The 24,337-nt window shown below is 42.0% G+C and overlaps 1 protein-coding gene and 1 pseudogene across 3 annotated transcripts; both read right to left on the bottom strand.

Moving 5' to 3' along the window:
- Positions 1-1,933: 1,933 nt before the first annotated feature.
- On the bottom strand, positions 1,934-2,659 carry LOC146624782 (uncharacterized; annotated as a pseudogene).
- Positions 2,660-16,842: 14,183 nt separating this feature from the next.
- LOC146624783 (complement C1q-like protein 4) lies at positions 16,843-20,609 on the bottom strand. 3 transcript variants are annotated; one of them, XM_085364157.1, is made up of 5 exons: positions 20,423-20,609; positions 20,110-20,163; positions 19,176-19,229; positions 17,757-17,891; positions 16,843-17,653 (listed from the first exon to the last, which is right to left on the bottom strand). In XM_085364157.1, the coding sequence occupies exons 1-5, from the start codon at positions 20,607-20,609 to the stop codon at positions 17,373-17,375; spliced, it is 711 nt and encodes a 236-aa protein (XP_085220283.1). In that variant the 3' UTR covers positions 16,843-17,372. The 3 variants fall into 3 exon arrangements, with proteins under 3 accessions (XP_085220283.1, XP_085220284.1, XP_085220285.1); XM_085364158.1 differs by lacking the exon at positions 20,110-20,163; XM_085364159.1 differs by lacking the exons at positions 19,176-19,229; positions 20,110-20,163.
- Between the last annotated feature and the right edge of the window lie 3,728 nt (positions 20,610-24,337).

Below are 24,337 nucleotides of genomic sequence, written 5' to 3' on the forward strand. Positions count from 1 at the left end.
AAGGGAACTGGTTCCTCGTTTTTTGGTTTTAAAACACAGCTAAAGAGTTTTTAAATAAATTGAATTAAATAATGAATTAAACTTTAAATTCAATTTCATTTATATTGTACTAAATCCCAACAATAGTTGCCAGAAGGTGCTTGCAGCACAACTAAGGGAGGATTCAGGGTCACCTGGTCCAGCCCTAACTATATGCTTTAGCAAAAAGGAAAGTTTGAAGCCTAATCTTGAAAGTAGAGATAGTGTCTGTCTCCTGAATCCAAACTGGAAGCTGGTTCCACAGAAGAGGGGCCTGAAAACTGAAGGCTCTGCCTCCCATTCTACTTTTAAATACTCTAGGAACAACAAGTAGGCCTGCAGAGCGAGAGCGAAGCGCTCTAATAGGGTGATATGGTACTACAAGGTCATTAAGATAAGATGGGGCCTGATTATTTAAGACCTTGTATGTGAGGAGCAGGACTTTAAATTTGATTCTGGATTTAAAGGAAGGATATTGTTTTTGTGAATTGGCAGCATATACATAAAACTGAAATTCATTAAAATATGCTCCAGTGTAGCCGATGTTTAGCTTGATGATATTTTATTGAATCAATATACTCAGTGATGCTAAGCCTTGAATTTATTAAAGCTGACACACTGGCGACCTTTCCAGGGTGACACCCCACCAACCCTGAACTGTGTAAGCAAAGGAGAATGGATGTATGGAATAATAGATGGCAATGGAGAGCAACAATTTAAATTTGAAATATTCCATATTCAGAATCTTGACTACAATGCACATGGTGACAAATGTGTTTATTTTCAATTATCTTCTCTTTTTAAAATTTAGTGTTTCTTCATTCTTTTTATCCTCTGATTAAAGAACTGCTGTGACATCTGTGTTTTCATTAATGTTTATTCTAACAAAACTAAAAACTAACAAATACAACAATTGTCTTCTTTGAGTCATGTCAGATGTGAGAAAAAAAAAGTGTAGTTAAAAAAAGAGATAACTAGACAACCATTGCATCGACATGTGTCTGAATTAGTCTGGAACATTTTTGATCTTTACAAAAACAAAAACAGCTGTCAGTGATCATGCTCCTGCGTCTGTAATTCTAATAAGTAAGAAGGTCATTGCGACAAGTAAAACCTGGAGATTTAATAGATCATTGCTCAAACATGAGGATGTCATGAAATATGATTAAAAAGAGTACGCTTTATATTTAGACTGCCTGCAACATCAGCATCTGTTCTCTGGGAAGCAGGAAAAGCTGTGATGAGAGGTAAAATCATTTCATTCACATCAGATGAAAAGAAGAAACCATCCAATCCTTAGAAGAAGCCTACGTGTCCTGCCAGGAACAGGAAATACTGAACAAAATACGTAAAACAAGACTAGAATTAAATGAAATTATTCAGAAAAACTCAATTCTTAGTACAAAGAATTTTTCTTGCAAAATTTTGAAATTATAACAAATCCGGTCAATTTCTTGCAAACCAGGTAAAAATTAGATTAAAAAAATGACTATATGTGCTTTTAAAGGCTTATCTGGGAACACAGTATATGACAGGCATTTCTATAAAACTTTAAACTATATTCACCACAGATAAACCCGTCCAAAAATGAAACGGATCAGTTTCTTTACAACGTAACTCAACGTAGCACTGACACCAGGTGAACTCCAGGGAGCTCTGATAAGTATGCCCAATAATAAGGCTCCAGGTCCAGACGGCTTTCCAGCAGAATTTTGCAAAGACTATTCTGGCATCAGTATTCCACAGAGTGTTGCAGGAAATCAAGGAGAATGGCAGACTACCACCAAATGTGAATTCTGCCAATGTCAGACTCCAGCTACAACCAGGCAAAGACCCTGAATGTCCCACCAGCCATCGTCCAATATCCCTCATTAATGTTGACCTTAAAATAATGTGCAAAGCTCTCTCAAAAAGATTAGAGAAGATAACCACTCTCAACAGCATGTGTGAGGACACCTGACCAAACATGTTCCAGCTTCTGTCTCCAGTTATGATTTGAAGCTGTAGAAATAGAATAGAATTGAATTGAATGCGACTTTGCTGCTTTGACTTCTCGGGAAAAAAGTATTTTACTGCAAACTCAGCAAATGGCATTCAAGGATCGATGAGACCTTGTCTGATAAACTTTTGTGGAGCAGCAAAAGTACATCATCTCTCCACACTGAGTAAAGAAGTGGATGGAGAAAGGTTAGCATGATTTTGGCTGACCACAACCAAGACAGCTCATTGTCCTGTTTTTCAGTGGCTGCTGAAGTTTTTGTTGCTTCTCTTTGGCCACTACGTTCTTCACCGTTTGCTGTATTTCTTCCTCAGTGAAAGCAGGCTCCTGAGGCTTAACACTGGGTGGATTTACTGGAGCAAGTGCAAGGGTCACCACGGAAACATGCACAGTTTCACTGTCCTCTGTAAGGCGATGCCACAGTTGTTGAGTTACCTGGAGTTTGTTGGTGTTCAGGGATGAGTTGGTGTTTTTGGCCAGGTGCTTCAGATAGTGTGAGACGTGATGTTTGGTGGTGTGTAAGAAGCTATTGTGATCCCTGGAGGCACACTGTATACATGCAGCATACTCAGCATCCACCTGCATGAGGAGGTCTTTCTGCCCATGGTACTTTATCAGCAGGCTATCAATGGCATCTCTCATGGGCTGTGTCTACTGAGAAAGGTCCAGGACATGCAGCAGACCTCCTGCTTTGATGGAGCCTGTGTGTGCAGCTCATGGAGAGGCACTAATAGGCAGTGGAGGCTGTGCTGTCATTTGGACATCTAATGGAGAGGGTGTGAAAAAAAAGAAGTATTTAATTCCGATTTTCATAAATGTAGCAATATTATAAATGATAATTGTGGGAGGAAGAGGTGAGCAGAATCACCTTTTATTCTGACAGGATGGATCATTGCTTTTGATCCACAAGAATCTACGTCAAAGACTTCGCCTGCCACACAGAGGGTTACAGTTACTGACTACAAACTGTAGATAATTCAGATTTGCATCTACTCTCAGAAAAATTATGGTTCTTAAATGGTTCTTCAGATGTCTTCATGGTTCTTTAAAGAACCATCATACATCATCGAACCTTTTTATTTTGTGGATGGTTCTTCAGCTATTACAAATGGTTCTTTAAAGAACAAAAGGTTCTTCATCCTTAGCTGTCTAAGTTTAGAATAGAATAGAATAGAATTCAACTTTATTGTCATTGCACATGTCACAGGTACAGGGCAACGAAATGCAGTTTGCATCCATCCAGAAGTGCTTTAGTGATATAGATATATTACAATATATATTAGCAATAATATAGATATGTGAGTATATTACAGAAATGGGTCTATTATGGTATGTTATAATGTACATGGTATGAAGTATGTTGTGAATATTCTATAACTATAAGTATGTACAGGCTGTAGTGAGTACAAGCTATGTACAGGATATGAACAGGATATAAATATGAAAAACTATACAGAATATGAAATAAATAACTTTACAGGAATCTGGGATATACAGCTATACAGAAATGGGAACTATGCAAGTTGTAAACAGTTGTAGGATTAAAGATTATCGAATGTACAGAATGATTATTTACACAGAGCTATACAGTAGTGCAGTTAAGATAAGTGAGATATAATTCCTACAGAGGCTATATAAAGTGCTAGTGGTTGTGAGTGGTGGTTCAGTCCATGTTATTATTGTGTTTGAGGGTACAGTTGTCCATTGTGGGTGTGTGTATGTTCAGTCCATGAGTTTAACGTGGGTCAGATGTCAGGAGGCAGAGTTCAGGAGTCTGACAGCTGTGGGGAAGAAGCTGTTCCGGTACCTGGTGGTCTTAGTCCGGAGGCTCCTGTGGCGCCTCCCAGAGGGCAGGAGGGTGAAGAGTCCATGTGATGGGTGACTGGGGTCTTTGATGATTTTCCCAGCCCTTTTCAGACACCGCTTCCTGTAGATGTCTTTTATGGCAGGAAGTGGTGCTCCGGCGATGTGCTGGGCAGTTTTCACGACCCTCTGCAACGCCTTCCGGTCCGAGGCAGAGCAGTTCCCGTACGAGACTGTTATACAGTTGGTCAGGATGCTTGATGGTGTAAATGGCATAAATATTTATTCACTATAATGAGGCTGTGAATTATACTGTGTGTTTTGTTTGTGTGCATGTGTGCGAAGGGGGAGGGCGGGATACCTGGCAATTACCCTTTGAGAGCAGATGGTAGGAAACTGAATATTCAAAAAAAAGTTAGAAATACTTGCTTAAAAATATACTGGTGGCAGGGGTGGGGGCCAAAGCCTAAAGAACCATTTCTCAACAGCTCTGCTTCCTTTTCGACTGCCCGCGACATTTAAACAATGGATAATCCGTTTACAAACAAATTCACGCTTTTCTCCTCAACAGAGAGCATTCCCCGATTGAACAACAGTGCCGTAAAAGAAGAATGGCGCCTAATTACAGAGTTAATAATACAGACTTTGTAATATGTCACGTAAAGATTCATGAGCCAGATGAAGTGTTTACTGACAATTAAAAGTGATAGCGGACATCATCATCATTATTCCAATCAATCCTCTCCACACAGACAAGTATAAACACACTCGACTATCACTAAATCAAAGTTAACACACGTTTGAAATGATGCTAATTCAGTTTACAATAGGGTTCATTCGCTTGGTCAGCAGGTGGCAGTATCCTGCCATTAAACAAACAGAAGAAGAAGAAAACCCCTGCACTTGCGCGGTATTTTTCGTTTTTGTCTACATTATATTGAAATGTTTCATTATTGGAAACATTTTAAGAGATACTTATTATTCTTAACATCTTAACAGATACTCTGACCCGTAACTATCGTAAAATGCTTCGATCGGAAGTCGACCTTTCGCGCATGCGGGGTACCGATCGGGTTTCCGGTACGGATCGGGTAGTGACAAGGGGGTCAGTCGTTGGGATGCGCATGCGCAGACAGATTGTGCGAGTGGCGGGCCTTGACCTTTCGGGAAAAAAAACTCTTTCTCACAGCTGGTGACAGCGAAGCGCATAACAGTCTTCAGTAGGGATGGGTACCGGTATCAGGCACCGGTTCTGACATAAACGGTAGTAACCAGACCGAAAAGCAGCGCACATTTCGGTGCTTTATTTCGGTGCTTTTTTCCCCTGAAACGTCATACACTTTGAATTCTAGCCAATCATTTTACGTTTCCGAGGATAGTAGGCGGGCCCAGGTACGTACGTTCTTTTAGAGCAGAGCTACAGATTAAAAATGCCCAAGGCGAAGCGGTCAAAAGTCTGGCTGTACTTCACAGCAAAAGATGCAAACTCAGCAGCCTGCAACAAGTGCTTTAAGCTGATACTGTGATACTGTCAAAGGAGGTAACTCCTCAAATCCGATGAAACACCTGGCGACGCATAGCGTTTTTTTTAAAAGCCGAGAAATGCGGCGTATTTGATAGCTTGCTGCGAGACCTCACACTGTGCACATCTACTGCCGGTGGGTTGCCTGTTATGCAACATCCCCCAAAAACACGAAGAGGAGAGTCCTGGCCCCTAGCCATGCCAGTGTAGCAGAAATGATGAGGATGATGATGCAGCAGCAGCCGTTCTTCTCTGCGTGAGTAGCTTAATGTTGTTCATGTGTAATTTACGTTGAGTAGGCTAACCACGTTATTACATTAATGCATGTAAAGTGAACTAGCAAACACCATCATAGCTACATGCGGCTGTCTTCTTGTTTGATGGCAGATACTCCCTTCACCCTGGCCAAAAAGGCTAAAATGACCAAAGAAAAAGTGGAAAACAGTTAAACATGAGAGGTTTTTGGACAAAGTTTGTGTTTTTTCCATAGTTTAAGCACTGCTTCCAGCCAAGAGTGATACCATATATGCCCCATAGCTGCAGAAAAGGCTAACATTGTTATCTTTTTACAAAAAACCAGCTGAACATGAGAGGTTTTTGGACCAATTTTGTGTTCTCCATTCTTTAAGCACTGGTTTAAGCACCGTTTAAGCACCGGCACCGTTTCAAAAGTACCGGTTTGGCACCGGTATCGGATAAAACCAAAACGATACCCATCCCTAGTCTTCAGTACCTGCTGGACTTTGAAGCTCTGGATTCTGGGACTGTTGGAAAAGGTAAAACATTTTCATTAAAACCTTGTTACTGTTTTGTTTTTGTTACTCGTCATTGTAGCTTGCTAACAGTAGCAATTAGCTAGATACGTTAGCTGTTGACGTCAGCGCAATTTAGTATCCGGTATACAGAAACTGTTTTCCTAACAAAACCACTGTTATAATTAAGTGAAGCTGCTCCCAGCTAATTTGAACCTTTGGCTTCTAAAATATGTGGTTCAATTGCATGCTGCGTATATAACCTAATGTCAGCTAGACCGATATTAAAATTTTATATATTGTTAAAGTCACTAAAATGGCGCCTGAAGCCTGTTGTGGCGTGAGCTCTGTGTCTGCTCTAGAAACTCTGAAATTCAGTAGAGCTGAGCCGTACATTAAATACTCACATGAACCTGCACTTTGAATTCTGTATGAGCTGTATAAAATACAGCTATGCATAAGTGTTTTGAATGAATAGAAATGTGATATGAGAAGGTGTGTCTTTGACTGTTCCTGCATAACTTATTTTCGGACTAGTTGACAAGTTATGCTCCGGTCATTTGATGTTTCCAAGATAGATGTTCTTTTGTAATATAGTTAAATGTTCTTTGTATATTTCATTTATCCACCATCATACATCATACATACAAGCCAAGAAGAGGTCGTTATACTAACAAGAGGTATCAACGCTGGGCCAAATTCAGCACATGGTTAAAGTTTGTAATCCAGACGGGGTGTAAATATCACTCAGCAGCCAGAGCTGAAGCAGGCAGCATCAACACATAAATCTACTCTACCCGGCTTAAATCACAAGAGCACCTCTGACCAAAAAGCTGTAGATTTTTCTTGTTTGCACAAATTAATCCAGATTCACATTAATTCTGTTCACAGCTCCAACAAAATGAGGAAGAGGAGGGGGAGAAACACAATTAGATTGAATTACAATTGGATGGAAGTCGAGGACAAGGAGAAGGAAGCTTAGGATGAGGAGGAAGAGAAGCAGCAGGAGCATCTTTAGGGATCTCTATGATGTCATTGAGGTTTGTTTCATTAATATGGTCCTCTCACAAAGAAAGATGACTTGTTTTAGTTCACCTACTTCCTGTATTAAATAGTGATGTGCAAAACGTTGTGAAAAACCACAGAGCAGGCACGTATAGGATGATCTGATATCGTCGTGTTGATTAACATTTTCAGATCATCATGAAAATGTTGTTCCAGGTTCAACATTGCAAGTGACCAATCACATTCTTTTGATGTTATTCTTTTGCGCGCCAAGCCATTCCTGCATTTATGAAATTCCAATGTTGCAAGGACAATATCAGTTCTGCTTACCGTTTATTAAAGGGTTAGGGTCAGGGTTAGGGTCAGGGTCCGTTCATCGGCGGACAGAGACAGTTTCTCGCAGCTTAAGTACAGTTTTTTGTTTTACGGCGTTTTTTTCCGAAGTCGCAAAAGTATGACGTCACAACATTCTGATTGGTCACTTGCAATGTTGATCCTGGAACAACATTTAGTATGATGATCTGGGAACAACACGAACACGACGATATCAGGTCGTGCGTCACATATAGGGCATCTGCAGGTAAATGAACATCAAATCTCTAAGACAGACTGAAATCTGTATATTTATCACCCTTATGATAAAACCCATGTCCGCTATTGGTTTATGGACTTTGTATTTTGAAGCCTCAACATTTGCATTATTGCTGTTGCTATGTTGGGACCATATTAGGATGAGGGATCAGAATCTGGAGTCATGCACACTACTGTTTCATTTAGTGTGTATCCATAAGATTCGTACAGCAGATCCAAGTTGTGCCTTGAAAACAGGAAAGTCGTCTGCATAGAGGAGAACTGTAATAGCAGGCTTGTACAAAGTGAGGCTTTGTGCTCACATTTGCTGCACTCGTTTTACCCTGTTTTGATGCAGAATTCATTTGAAATCAGGCAAGAACTGGACTTATTTTTTATAATGTGTTCTTGTGAATTGATTGTGTATCGCATATGTTTGATTTGACTTTCTGCAAGACAACAGTCGTCCGCTGGCCAAAAAAGTTTTACAAATACCTCCACGTGATCTAGCCTGGATTTGGGAAAGAATAGGAAAAAAAATCTGCTCCTCCTGCTTCAGATGCAATTTGTGTTTCTGTGTTCAGAGGCAGCGGCGAGAGGGGAGACCTCGGCTCATCCAGCTGGAGAGCCTGACCAGGAGGAGTCGAACATTAACTCGGCTCTTCCAGGGCACCCTGCAGACTCTGCTGCTGGCATCGATGAGGGATGACGTGAACGCCAAACTGGAGTCCATCACAGGTCAACTGCAGGTATGCGAGTCAGACCTTCTGAGGAGGGTTTCACTTTTCTCTCTTCTTTATAATTGACTCTTTTCTCTCTCTTTCAGCTCCTTGTCTCAGAGTGGGAGGGATTTGAAGCACAAAGGGAGGAACTTGTCGTTTGGTTGGCTGATATGGATGTCCGCCTGAGAGGTTGACTAGCTGACAGGAAACACCTGTGAAAAACTGAAACAACTGCAGGTGTGGGCTTGTTTTGATATGACATATATTTGATATGATACATACGGCTGCTTCTGATCTGCTCACAAATCAGATGGAGGCAGATAAAGAGAGATATTGTTAACCAGCACATCGCACTCCAGCAACCCCATCCACAGGACATCCACGCTGTGCTGAGAGAGCTGACCGCCGCATTGGCTGAACAGAGGGTGAAGATTGCGTTCTTAGAAAAAGAGAATCAAGGTACAGTACGGTTTTACGTCGGGCAGTGAAAGAAGTAAGATCGTCAAGAAACCTTTCAAATGATCCACTGTTGTGTTACTACAGTCACGGGTCAGAAATAATCAGATTAAATATAAGTAAAAATAAAATAAGTAACAAACATTATTGGTTCTCATTAAAAAAATAATATATCTCATTACAGAAAGTCATTGTTGTAACGTAAAACAAATAGACAAACAAAAACAAAGTCAGACAACACAGGAATTATTTAAAGTCTTGCACTCTACTTTTCAGACCATGTGACAAAACTGAAAGAACTGGAAAAAAAGGAGATTGAGCCTGACAAGAAGGTGCAGCAGCTACAAGGTGTTGCATGGAAACAAATATCTTTATACTTATCCAACTACCAAAGAACTCAAAACTGTGATAAACATTACAAAGTGTTTTATAAAAGTAAAGCAAACTTCTTTCTATTCTGTTGATTTAAATGTGCTGCCGTTGTGCCGGGGTTGTGGTAAAGCTGTCCATCCACGTAGAGCTGGTCCACAGCAATGACAGCGCGGGAGCCCTTCTGGATGAAGCCGCGTCGGATTGGGAAGAGGACCAAATTTGGACCACATTTTCAGATGTGGTTTTTCCAAATTTAGTCTTGACAGACATTTTTGCAGTTTTGTCTTTGTAGTCTGACCTGACTGACTCTTTTACAGTTATATAAAAGATTGCACTGTGGGCTGGAGTGGCTTAATTTCTTTTTTTTGAAACCACAATGGCACACTACCCAGACGATTCTGACTCAGACATGGAACTTACGTCATTACCAATGTGCAAGATAGTTGAAAATGTAACTCCTAGTCTTAGCCAACAAGTGGTGGAGTTAAGAACTGAGATGACTAGGTGTTGGGTCTAAATTCACTTTAACACTAGGCTCAGTGACTGTTTATGTGACTCACTGAACATACAGCAGAGCTTACTAAAGCAGTGACAACTCACAACGGGGAACTCTCCCCCTCCTGCAATCCCATAGTCTCCTGTTTTCCCAATGGCCACATCGACACCTCACGTTCCTACGAGGGACAAGACTGAACTCACCAACAATACCAACCCATTCCTGCCCAGCAACCTATTTCAACCTATAAATCCTTTCCTCCCATCTCACTCACTCGAGCTCAGCAGCACTTCCAGAGTGATTGCAGCAGCTTTACATCACGCCAAACTGGAGCCTCCTGTGTATGCTGGGGACGATAAAGTGCAACCCGAGGATTGGTTAGGTGCAGTTGGCGCGTACAAAGCCTCATTGAACCTAACCGATGGGCAGTTGCTAAATGAACTGCCACATTTTCTTGCAAAAGAGCCCAGGAAATGGTTCAAGGCATTGAGCTCCCACATCACATCATGGGCTCAATTCTGTCAGCTGTTTAAGACAGTTTTCCTGCCCTCTGACAACCAAGAATGCATCCTGAGAGGAGTTTTGGATCGTGTTCAGACTCAGGATGAACCACTCCCCACCTTCGTTGCCCACATGCTGAGTGAGTTTGAGAAATTGAAAAGCCCTCCACCTGAAAAAGATAGAATTGACTGTGGCGGAGGTGTGGTCCCGGGCGCGGCTGCAGGGGAGGAGTGGTGCAGTGAGCTCAACGGGGCGGTGCTGGAGACGCAGGTGAGAACAGCTGATGGCGTTTGGACTGATGATGGTTTCCTTCCCTTTTATAGTGAGATGGGAGAGGAGTGGAGGGGAGGCTGGAAATCAGCTGAGACCGGAGCTGTCAGACTGTGGTCGGTCATAACAAATGAAAACAATAAATAAACGTGGCATCTGGCGACAAACACTGTGCGTGTGTGTACGTGTGTGAAGTGCATTTCACATTGACCTAATTAGTAAACATGCTCTTGAAAAATACAGAGTTGCCCTGTATGGCGCTAATGGCACTTCTGTAATGGACCTGGTGCTGCGTGCTCATGAGCTTCACTCAGTGCTTGGACGACATAGACCACAGCCTCCTTCGTGTGGCAGAGAAAACTATAACCCTGAACCTTACTGCTTCAAATGCTCTCAGCAAGGGTTCACTACAGCCAAACTGTCTGAAGCAAGTCTCTCGGAGAACCACAAGGATGCTTTACTCAATCTGCTCAGCAAGTTTAGCTCCTTGTTTGATGGTCGTCTTGGCCGTACTGCTCTCACTGAACTCGCCATAGAGACTGGCGATGCAACACCTGTCAATCTCCCACCCTATCGCACGTCACCCACTACGAAACGTGTGATTGAAGAACAAGTGCAACAAATGTTGAAGGACAACATCATTGAACCTTCCACAAGCCCTTGGGCAGCTCCTGTAGTCATTGTCAATAGAGCGGCCGCAGAACCAAGGTTTTGTGTGGACTTTCGAGGGCTCAACCAAGTTACCCGAAAAGACTCTTATCACCTGCCTCATGTAGATGAGTCTTTAGACTTTCTGGCAAGGGGAAAGTTTGTCTCAACATTGGTCTTAGTGCGAGGCTATTGGCAGGTTGCTGTAGCAGAGGACTCCAAGCCTAAAACTGCCATAATCTCTCACTGCGGTCTCTTCCAGTTTTGGGTGCTGCCCTTTGGGCTCTGCAAAGCACCTGCAACTTTTCAGAGACTTATGAACTCTGTGCTTGCTGGCCTCAATTACAAAACATGCACAGTCTACCTGGATGACATTGTTATCGCCTCACCTACCTTTGAACAGCACTTAGTGGATCTTGAGGAGGTGCTGGGCCGACTCCAGGCTGCTGGCTTGTCATTGAAGCTCAAAAAGTGCCAATTCTGCCTCGATGAATTCACCTTCCTTGGGTACCGCATCACATCATCAGGTGTTAAACCCGATCCAGACAAAGTAAGGGTGGTTAAAGCGTTTGATACGCCAACCTCAGTGAAGCGAGCTTTTGCTAGTGGCTCCCTTCACAAAGCTGAACTCCCCTACTGCACTTCAGAGAAGGAGTGCCTTGCTGTGATATGGGCCCTGCAGGACTTTGATTTCACAAAAGTGCACAAAACAAAGTTCCTGGTGCACTGTCACGCAATCCTTTGCCTCTGACCAGTGACAGGCTGACAGATCTTTTACCAGATCATGCTGTCATGGGCAGCCTGGACATTCGTACTCTGCCCCCCGTCATTCTGGCTGACAATTGAGACAACTGCAGTTAGATGATCATGTCACAGGTCCACTCCTCAGAGACATTGAAGCAGACTCTCTGAACAGCTCAGACAGTGCCACCGTGTTGCAGTATGTTGTGTATGACTCTCTTTTGTGTTACAGAGACCCCAAGTCCACATGTGCTTTGCACCCTTTGAAAGAGCTGAAACTGTTTGCCCCTACTTCCATGAGAGGCACCTTGCGGGACTATTTTCATGACCACCCACAGCAGGTCACTTGGGTGGTTTTTTTTTGTTTTGTTTTTTGCCTGTCCCATTTGGTTCTTTAGCCGTCAGAATTGTTGTCTGAAGACCAACAAGGAGACCCAATGGATTTACTTTACCAAATGGATCATCACGGCCTTGCCGTATCGGTCCATTTGATCGACCTTTGTTGTTATTATTTATTTTATTTTATTTTCAGTTGTTACGGATGGGACAGACATGACTGGGGGATAGGAAAGGGAGAAAGAAAGATGAAGGAAAAGAAAAACAGAAGGGAAGAAGGACAGTGAGAAAGGGCACAGAAAAGAAAATCTCCTGGATCACCTGTTGAGAGAAAAAGAAGAGGAAACAAGCAAAAAAACCCAAAGCAGCATATTAAACACAACAACTTCGCATTAATCTAGCTAAGTGTAAACAGCAGTAAATACTAGATATTGAATGTTGTTGTGCAGCACGCAGGACCGACAGCGCACAATGTGCTTTGAAGTGGCAGCCAAGAAAGGTGTAGTTTATGTCCAGTGTTGGAACTAACGCGTTATTAAGTAACGCGTTACAGTAACTACGTTATTATTGTGGTAACGAGCACAGTAACTAGTTATTATGCCAAAACAGATTCAATAACATTAGCGAGTGGTGGAAGCCAGCAGGTGGACGAAGGAAAAGGGAGGCAAGAGGAGAGACCCGAAGCAGCCGCTGGTCTGAGTATCAGGTGAACTGAACTTCAGGTAAGAAGTTATGACCTGCAGTCTCTCTGGGTCAGATATGAACCAAGTTTAGGTGGAGTTTATTTTCGTTATGCTGAGTTTTTCGTACTGCGTGCTAGCTAGCATGACGGAGTTTCTATACAGCTGGGTGGTGCTATGTTACTGATGTTGAACTTTATTTTGTTCATAAGGTTAATTATTAGAGTTGCCAACCGTCCCGTAAAAAACGGAATCGTCTCGTATTCAGAGAAAATATTACGCGTTTCGTATTGAGGTGAAAAGGAACAGTTTGTCCCGAACTTCAGCTACAATGAAAAAGACACAAAGCTGGAGTTATTCTGTGTTTACGCTGCACAGCTGCCTCTTCTCCTCTCATTCTCTCCCCTCTCTCTCCTGTTTCTACTTCAATCATGAAACTGATCAATGATCAGCTGATCGGCTTTTCTCTCTTGTTTATTTATCGCCCACTTTGCGCCAGAAAGAGGAAACCAGCGGATGTCGTGCTAAACAACAGCAGCACGTTTAAGCTTGATCAGCTGTTGTTAGAATTTATTTAATATTAATTTCTAGTATCAGCTGATGTTTGCTGGAGCCACAGCTGTAAACCTGCTGGTCATGATGTCGGTTTGGATATGTGGTGAGAGGGAAACATGAAGATGAAACCAGGAGATGTCCTTACTGGGTCATCAGAGCTGAACAGGTGATGGAGAAACAGGTTTACCTTTTAGGTGACATGAATGAGTTGAAGGGAAGTTATGAACTGTTTCTGAGAGACAAATAACCCCAGGATCCTTTTCTAAGTAGCTGACAGCTGGTAACTGTGCAGGGGCGGGTCTAGCAAAGTGTTGCCAGGGGTCCATGTAGGGCATTAACAGGGAGAGGGGGGCACAAAGAAATACTTTTCTTTCTTATTCTCATTTAAAATGTCTAGCTTTTAAAAAAATAATTATCTGAGTCTTACAAAAAAACAATTGATAGATTGGTGCATATATACCATCAGAACAGTGAACATCACTGTCACAACAGTGTTTATTTTCATTCAAAGGCTTTATGATTTTTCCTATAATGGCGGGCCAGTCTCTAGTCAAAATGCCCGGGCTGATTTTTTGTCCCAGTCCAGCCCTGTATGCAGCTCATCTGCAGTCTGGTGTTACCAACATCTTCCTATTCAGAAGGCAGAATTTCCGAGTTCTGAGTACAATCGAAAGCACCACGACTGCAGTTTTTGTGTTGGATGTACAAAGCAGGCTAGGATAGAATCAGGCGTGGGATTTCTCTCGTGGAAATGCGCACATTATTTTTTCGTTTGGTAGGTGGCACAGTGCACTTGTGGCAAGTAAGCAAGCTAGAAGACAGGCAAAGTTATGGAAGCAACACATTAACAAGAGAATTCTGAGTAAAAGTTACTTTCCCTAGTAACTAGTTACTCTGAAAGTAACGAGTAACTTGAAGTAACTGAGTTACTTTTGATAGAAGTAACTAGTAATGTAACTAAGTTACTAATTTAAAGTAACTTACCCAACACTGTTTATGTCTATGAACAGTGAACACCTGTGTGGATCAGCGCGCTTGTATTCAGAAGGTTTCCACATGTAATGGTCTGCAAGAGGATGTAGCGAGCCATAGCCCCGTCCCCCAGGGCATGAAGCAGGCATGGAGGAGATCCAGGCCCCAGACATCCAGAGGCTCCCAGAGCAGGAGAGCCCAAGGAGGACCACCGGAGGGGCATCCGTGCCACCCTCCTGGGAAGGGCTGAGGATCCCCAGATGAGGCGTCACCCAGTAGCCACCAAGCAGAAGCCAGAGGGGGCTGCACTGGCGTGCCCACCGGCTCTGCCGGCAGCCAGCTGTGCCAGAGTGAACTGAGCCGCAGGCCCAGAGGCCGGAGGCCCGAGGGTCCCCCGCACCCCAGAAGAGGCCTGACTGAGCAACAGGCACCAGGCCCCGCCAGGTAGCCACCGGGAGTGAGCTGGTACATACCTGAGCGCCCAGCCCCGGACACCAAGAACCACCAATGCACCGACCCCTGAGGGCATCAGTCACCGGCAGGGAGTGTGGTGAGGGGAGATAGGCCTCCACACTTTGGAGGGCCTGGGAGTTCCCAGAGAGGTGGAGTCTAAGACCCGACCTGAAATATATAGACACAGACAAACAGGCACACACAGACACAAACATGCATTTCCACCCTCATGCTCACATATACAAACACTCAGCACTCACCCAACGTAAGGACTGACATAAATGGACATGTACACACAATCACACTCCCCAAACATACTCTATACCCCGGGTCCAGGTACCCTCGCCCCAGAGGGGGAAACGGCACCTAGGCCGAGGAGATGTTACCCTTCATCCCGGGGTGGAGGCAAGCAGACTGCCCCAGGCTCCGCAGCAGCAGGGAGGCCCCGCATCCCAGATCTCAATCGGACGGCCAACACCTCCTCCCAGCCCCCACGCCCGATGGTCAGCAGAGAACGGGGGTGTGTGAAGACCGCATACCTCCCTCCTCCTGCTCATGTGTAGTGTTGTGGAAAGTCAGAAGCTGTTGCTCATTCGCTCTCCACCTGCACACCTCTGCGGCTGGCTTCATCTCCACCGCACGTTACAGGTTGTCATTTTCAACAAGTACTTGAATGTTTAATTTGCTTAAAATTATTTTTTTCAGAAATGAGCACTAAATCAGATTTTAAAAAGAAATCTCAGAAATCATAAGTAATTCATTGCTTGCCTATTTTTGGTAGTCTGGGAGCAGTTACAGTGTCTGTGGACATGCAGTTTTAGAAGGATGACAAGAGGAGAGAAACTGCAGAGAGTCACATAAGATTGCAACACTGCTTTCTGTTCTCAACTCTGGATAGTGATACTTTGCTAAGCTTGACAGTCAACGCTAAAAAACGAGAGTAAATTCTGTGAGTGAAACAAATGAGCTTTGAACCACTTCTTAGCACTTTTGCTGCACTCACACTGACCCACATCTCCCCAACAGGGCCTCTAGGACTGAGGGGAACAGCACCAAGTTGCAGGAAGTGACATCCACAGAGCGCCAAAGACCACACAAATGTTATGTGTTATGACCTTTGTGAAAAAGTCCAGTGTAACAAACCCTGATGTTGCATTCAGGCCATACAGGCTTTGAGAAATCACCAACAGAAGGCATCAAGAAGAAGCTAAAAAGACTCATAGATAATCAAAGGGAAAAGAAAGACAACCATCCTACAGAGAATTCACATCATTCTCCAGAATCTAATACAGTTATTATTGATTATATTAAAAAATATTTTGGCCCAGAAGGAATCCCAGCTTTAAGATAAACTTGTAATGTTGGAAAAAAGGGGAATTTTCCAATGATATAACCAGATTTTACTGTCCACCTATCCCATATGGAAAGTTTAACCAGAATGTACTTGTTGAAGTTTTCCTGCTTGACTAATCAGAAAACCTATAAAATGTTAAGAGAAACAATGTTTATTTCTGTTTCTCTGTAAAAGAGACATTGAACTGAGAAAACTTTGTTGTTAAAACGATTAAACATACAATAATGTTATTGGTTCTTCTCCTTATTATTATTATTAAAGTCACGATTTGTCATAGTCCCCCAATCCTCTCTGTGCTGGCCTACCATTTTCTCTCCCTCCTCTTTATGTGTGTGTGTTAGTTTTTGTTCAGGGACAGGACTCATTCTGCGTTTCCACCTATGATAGTAACTCCCAGCATGTGTAGATTTGATTGCTGCTCTATGTATAAAACACATGAAAAGAAATCAACAATGCTAGTTCAAAGATGCTTTTATTTTGAAAGTAAAGAATTTAAAGAAATGAACCCGAGTAAGTTTACAGTCAGTTATCTGTGTCTGCATTTGGATTCAGATGAAAAATAAGGAAACATTCCTCCACAGCACTGACACACATTTTATATCAAACTAAATCAGCTGTTTACAGTTTTATCATGATAGTCAGATTAAGTTTAACATCTGTTAAGAGTTTAAGAAAAACACCTGCATGATTATCAAAGAAGAGAAAAAAACTGTTGGATTTTGCTCAACTTAACAGGAAAGACTCCAGTTAAAAGCAAACATGTGGGCCAGCAGTCACCAAAATAACAGACTGACCAACACAGGACAGTGGAGCCAATAAAAAATGATGCCGTTTACCAACTTATAGAAAATAGTCAGGACCTAATGGAGGAGCAGCACTTTGTGAAGAGCCGACTCGAAGAAAGGACAAAGAGAAGAGAATCACTGAGCATTTAACTGGATTTATTTGAATCAAAGATAACAAGAAGAAGTAAATTATCTGAGTCAGTAGAAACAAATAAACACAAAACTAGAACCCAACCAGAAAGAGAGAGAGAGCAAGAAACTGATTCCAGCAGGTGATTTACTTCCTGTTTTACTTCTAAAAATGGCTAAGCTCCGCCCACACAGGACAGGCCAAACAGGAAGTGTTGGAGCTGTCACACCTCTCACATGGTGAAGATCAGATGACCACTGAAGGTGGTGTGATGATTTGTATTGTCATATATCCTTCTACCATCGAGGAGACGCACAAACACCTGATCTCCAACCTCTAGAAGCAGTGAGGCTCCATTAGAGCCACTCAGTTCTCCAGCTGCTGTTTGGTGTTCATATGCAATAACAACGAGCCCTTGATTCTTGTACAAATAAGCACCTACAGCAACACCACCATGTCCAAACATGTGCAACTCAAAGTGGTAGACTCCTCTCACTGGTGCAGTGAAAATACCTGTGGGACATTTGTTTTTGTTAAAAGGAAAATCAGCTGTTAGAACATCTGGAACATCAGCCTGACATCAACATAGCTGAGAAGTGACATTCAGTGTTATTACCTGTGGATGGGTTGTAGGCATTTCCAATGTTCGTGATAACATGTTTGAAGACCAGAGTGGTCTCTGTGTTAAAGGGTCCGACGTATGGTCCAGTGCCTGGAAGAAGCACAGCTGCTGAGAAAGCCACATGTGTGGCTGAGAGAGAGAGAGAAATGTCATTATTTAAACTTCCTGTTGTAGAGTTAGACTCTTCCCAAAAAAGTGACCATGACAAAAACTTTAATCTCCAATGAAAGAAATGTTTGACAGCTGGAAGCGTTTCACTGTCACAGAAGAAATCAAACTCTGTGACTTGAAAATGAAATTTGATCAAATCTAACTTTGAGGATCCTAAACTCGTCCTTTAGATCAGACAGGAAGTTATTTTGTAGCTTCTGCCAAGACAACAAACTGTGTTATTCAGTCTTTTAGTTGCATTTTGGTTTGTGCTTCAGAAAAACATAAGCTCAGTTTAATGTCATTCAGTTTTCAAAAAACAGGAAAAGGAAACTGTGCATGGCTTTAAACGCTTATCCAACAGGTGCTCATCAGCAGGGTGAACACGAGTTCAATACAAAACAGGAGTTCGTGGGGTCACCTGTTTCTGACAAGATCATATAAAAATAAAACATTAAAATAGACTAACGTGTATCAAGTCTGAGTCTTCATCAAGGTCTGACAAATATACAGTCAGTCAGGATTAAATCCCAGCCCTGAGTGGCTCTCACCCTACATCTGTGCCAATGTATTTTAAACCTTAGAGCAAACTCATTTTTCAGTGATGACAGATTTCTTTAGGAGAGAAAAAACATGATGTTTCTGCCATTTAATTCTTTGTCTAGTTCTTTTTGTCTTCAGCGTAGTATAAATGACCATGGAGAGGTTTTTATGAGTAGGAAAAGCCATAAACCTGATAATAACTAATACAGAACTCTCACTGAAACAGTGAAAAGTCCAAAAGTTTATGGCCTTGTTCATATTTTCCTAAGCTGACCAGGGGGTCAGATTGGAGTGTTCGGCAAGTCAATTCTGGCCCCTGGGCTTAAAGTTTAACACCCCAGCCGTAGCAGATGCTAAAAGTGAAAATTGCCAAAATACAGAGGTCCATACATATAAAAACTATATGAAGACTCAGAGGCAATATGTATTTCTTGGTAAATTTCTCCAGGAATTCAATTTCTTTTTTGATAATTTTATCCTAGAGTCCCTCAGAAATTCTTTTTTCATAATGTAATTCAGAAAAGTGGATCCAGTAATTGTACTTGATGTGTAAAAACACTGTGTGTACTAAAGTTATTTCTGTGAATAAAATAAAAATGTTCAAACACAGTGACACCACTTTATGAATAGATTGATAGCACTGACATATGTTGATCCACCAAAAGTAAAACATCTGCACAGCCAGTAAATGCACAGTCAGATAAGATTTCCACACAGTACCTTGTAGCTCCTGCTTCAGCGCGTCAATCTCAGTCTTCAGCTTTGCTGCACCATCTGAAAAAAGCAAAGAGATCAAACAATCTCACTGACAGCACACAGTGATTCACATGTTTTTATCTGTAAGTAAGAAAGTAACTGTGACTCTCATTCTGTTCATGCTACACCGAGCGGTGGTCTCCCCCACGTCCCCTCATCCTCCACCCCACACACTGCAGAGCCACAGGACCACACCTCCTACAGGTGCTGGGTGGAGAATGGTTGAAGAAGCAGACTTGTTTGACTGCATCACTGATTCTCATTTGAAATCTGTGCAGTTTCACGCTGTCATGTTTATCCACAGTCTGTCAACTCTCCACTTCGTGTTTCCCTCTCTCTTTCACTGAGACATGAACCCTAGACTGTATGTAAACAATGGCGTTATCATGCCACTATAGCTCTGCTGGTTGAGCAGGTGACCAGTATTGATTATACTTACATAGCACCTTTCTACTCAGCTGACCACACAATGTGCTTGTATTCATACACATACTTTTGATCTTTGTCTAAGAGCTTTGCCTAACACACTCTGATAGAGGCATGTCGCCCAAAGAAGCTTCAGCATGTGGAGCCAGAGAGCGATCCACCAACCTTCCAGTTGGTAGATGAGCTGCTACCACCTGAACCACAGCTGCCCCGTATGCTGAAAGACTGCAGTGCAGCTCATTTGCCCTCGCTCTCTCCCTGCTTTACCACAAATAAAGACAATGTTGGTGGTCAAGTTGCCTCTGTGATGAACTACAGATTTTCTAGCACAGTAGCGCCACCTGGTGGACACATTTATAGCAGTGACACATGTTGATCCTCCACCTTTATATTTTAGCATCAAAAACGTGTCAGCTGCAGATTTTTTTAACAGTTAGAAATGATCAGAGCCATGATGATTTCCACACAATACCTGTAGACTGCAGCTTCAGCTGGTCAATTTCACTCTTCAGCTTTGCGGTCTGTTCTGAAATAAGTGCAAAATAAAATTTATTTCCCTGGACCATCAATTTCTTTAAGGATTGGCCAATATTTCTATACTTACTTTTATATTTCATTTCTATACAAAATATTTATTTTCACAAGAAAACAAAACCATGAATGTTTGTCATTTCAGTCATTCTGAATATTTATGAGTGACATTGATATCTCTCTAACACAACACTGGATCATATGCCAATTTGTTTTTGCTGTTACTTCTCTCACTACCTGACATGATACTGTACCTTGAGTCTCTTTCTGTAGGACCGTGATCTGCTCTTTCTGCACAGCCACTGAGGCGGTCAGCTGTCTCAGCACAGCTTGGGTGTCCTGTGGACAGGGTTGTTGGTTTGAAGACTTATCTGCTTCAGCCAGATTTGCTGGAAGAGTGCAGACTGAAAGCAACAGCGAGAAAAACACAATGACCTCCATGGTGATATTGTGTCCTCTGCTACCCCGACTGAGCTTTTTATAGCATGTCAGACAAAGGTGTGTATATGGGGAGGTTACTTCCTCCAAACTTCCTCCCACAGACACAGCAAAATCTGAAACTTTCACTACAACACAAGTAAAGACTTTATCAATGAACCATGAATCTACTTGTACTAATTGTGAAGTGTGCAAAGGAGTAACCAACTAGCTCTGTCTCCCATTCAGTTTTTTGCTATGCTGAGCAGCAGAAGGACAACAGTGGATTTTTCATTTGGAATTTTAAACTAATGATGGCTAGCTAACTTGATAAGCAAACTGCAGCTGGAATTCACTGTGATCAGATGGTGATTTTTCTGACAAAAACAGGTCTCAATTAAACTGTACTCAATGGAAAGCTGAAACCCTGGGATTCCGTTCTGCATGATGGGTCAACGTTGTCTAATCCCCAAATACATTCATTTCTCTATCTCAATAAATCACAAAACTGAGCCTAACTATGCATGAAACACATTTTAAGAGCTCACGAAAAAAAATGTAAGAAAAAAAAAAAGAAAAAGAAAAGAAAGAAGAAGAAATATCTTTTGTTCTGCAGAAAACAAAAAATGTTGGAGGTGGCAGAGGAACATTATGTCTTTTGGGGTATATCAATATTTGGACATTGTTGACATGTATCCATGGTAACACTTCACATTTCCTTTACTGACCCCCATGTGTCTCAGTGAACTGAACTCAAATTGCAAAAGCTGAATTTGAACTCTACAAAATGAATAATATTATAATGGGGATCAAGTGAGATCTATAAGCAAGTTAATTTAATTGATTTCTTAAGAGGCTTCAGTGAACAGTAGACTGATCAGCTAAAGAGCAGATACATCTCCCATCTGTTCTAAGATGCCTGGCGTGTGTAGAGACAGCACTTGTTTGCCTACTAGATGCATTTTAATGCTTGAATGATCCACAGCTCTGTGATAAGTGGCTTAACAAGCAAAATAAAAAGTTCTTCTGAAAATTGTCAGGTACAAGTATTGGTCTAAAAATTAGTGGAAAAACAAAACAAAAAAACATTTAGGCAATTTGCACATGAATTGTTGTCTGGCTGTAATATCTGAATACCATCAGCTTAAAAGTAATAAGCAAGTGATATTTTTGTTTGTTTGTTTGATTGTGTTTGTTTCTTTTTTTAAGTACACACCCAAATGGTAGCATATACAATGAAAACAGAATTGGAGCCCATATGGGACCTTGAGATATGCCACAGGTCAAGACAGCAGTTGGCTCTTTTCCACTAGCACCTGCTCAGTTCAACTCAACTTGACTCTACTCTACATGGCTTTGGACAATTTTCACTGCAGTTGAGTACCACCTCAGTGTGGGTGGGGTTGTTAAAGCAAAAGTCTTGTGACATCATTTGTATGCAACACAAACACAACAATGAAGAACATTGTGGCAATGGTGCACCTGCTGCTAAACTGACTGTGAATGTCTACAACCTGTTATTGGACCATGGTGTTGCTTTGTGTGTAACCATTTCCTCAGTTACCAGGTTTCAAAATTGGACGGTATGATTTTTTTTAAAGGAATCACATACATGACTCATCCGGTGATGTCACTCTCTGGACAACCAGTGGCATGCAGTCTCTTGACGTCACATTTTGGGCTCAACTCAGCTCTCTTGGAACCCTGGCCAAGTTGATGCTAAAAATGTACTTGGTACCAAAAACTACCACCTAAAAGATAACCCCAAAAACTGAGTAGAGTCGGGCGAGTCGAGTAGGTACTAGTGAAAAAGAGGCTATGGAGTAACTGACCATAATGGTAGAAAAGGCCCTGTTACTCAAAGTTACAAAGACAAACCAATTCAGAACAGTGTCACAAATACCAATACAAGGCTCAAGACATGAAATCAAGACAATAATACATCAAGAATGGAGACACCAGCATCAGGAATAGAACTTTGAACTTTTATTGTCACGGTGCGAAAGAAAAAGACAATATACAAAAGAAAAAGAAAAAAATAGGAACATTATGTACATTGCGCTATAATAAATAATAAATAAGGGTGGACAGGTTATGGAAATTGCACATCTGCCAAAATATTGCACAAAAAAAGACAACAACATGATACAGATGTCAATTAAAAGAGTAGATTGTGTGCTTTGACGGAATATCAAAACCTCACCAAGTAGGAAAAGTACAGTGGAACCCCGACTTACGAAATGAATTCGTTCCACAGGGTCTTTCGTAAGTCAAACTCTTCGTAAGTTGAGGCACCTTTTTCCATCGCCTTTTGAGTGAGGCGATGCTGGCTGAAGACGAAGTTCTTGGTGGAGGTGGCGGAGGTTGAAGAAAGCATGCATATAAATGCATACATACGTACGTGTACATGTACATAACATCATGGAATTTAATTTAAAAAATTTTATTTTGTTGTACCAAGGGCAGAAATATTGCTGAAACTGTTTATGTTTGTTGAGGCCTTGACAGTGTCCTGATATGTGTCAGCAAAGGCCTCAGCTGGAGCCTTGCCTCCACACATCACTGTGCCCAGCTCATTGGATTGATTTTCATGGAAACTTGGAAGAAGGATGGATGGAGGATCACTATCCTTTTACCTTGTTCCACAGTGATGTTGGTGAAACTAAAGGATAAAGTACAATCCTTTGGACTTAGTAAGAGCTTGCAGAGACAACAATGACAAGAGGTAACACAAGGGAGGCACAGTAACACCTAAACACTAGAAATCATTAACAAATAACCAGAACTTAAAGTGATGAATATTAATAATCACAAAAAACCCCACAAAGTCACTAGACTCCAGATCATGACAGATATCACATTTTCATTTTGTTACACTTTGTGAAGCTGGTCACGTTTTGTTTCTCTTTTCAGACTGTTGGAGATTGAGGAAATCTTGAGAGAATGAGGAAGAGGAATGCAAAAGAGATGAACGGATAAAACACCAGCTGAAAGGTGCTGTTTAATTACATTACTTGTGAGGTCAAACCCAGTCATATTTTGGTCTGTGGCCTTGTATTTTTGTAGCTTTGAAACTATGGTCTGGAGGTGTTTACGCCTGGGGCGGTTGATGAGGAAGTCCAACTGTACTTGAATGGCTTATCCTCTGCATTAAGGCTGGTGTATCTTTGCAATAACTGTCATGGTTGTGTTGTATGGCAAGCAGGATGAGGACCCGTATGTAGGCCTGAAGAATAAACTCAAAACGGCAGCTTTATTGCTGGAAAAACTCACGACAAATACAAACCTAAAGGAGAAACTGGAAACAAGAAACTCAAACTAGAAAACAAACCATGAACTGAGAACTAGGAAGTGAGCAGAAACACAGAGGAGAAAAACACAGCATTGTGACGGTATGATGGGGAACAGGTGGAAACACAGCTGGGACTAATCTGACATAATGAGACAGGGGAAAGCAAAGCTCAAAACACTGGACACAGGACACGAGACTCTCAAAGTAAAACAGAAAACACAAGCGACACTCACAAGGGTCGGCTGTCGCAGGGAAATGAACTGGAATACAGGGGGGTCATCAACCCAAGGACAGTCAGGGAAAATAGATGAAGATCTTTTTAGACAGGACAGCTACAGCTGCCCGTAGTGGACCTTATCACAGCCACAGAAACTGCCATAAGAATTAATAAATTAACACAACCTGAAGCAGAGCAAATCAGGATGAAGTTTTCAGCCACTCCCTCCAGCGCAACAACAAG

Source organism: Diplotaxodon limnothrissa, linkage group LG10 (assembly GCF_057381915.1).
Source record: "Diplotaxodon limnothrissa isolate DT_005_m linkage group LG10, D_limnothrissa_male_GT1.1, whole genome shotgun sequence".
Taxonomy (NCBI): domain Eukaryota; kingdom Metazoa; phylum Chordata; class Actinopteri; order Cichliformes; family Cichlidae; genus Diplotaxodon; species Diplotaxodon limnothrissa.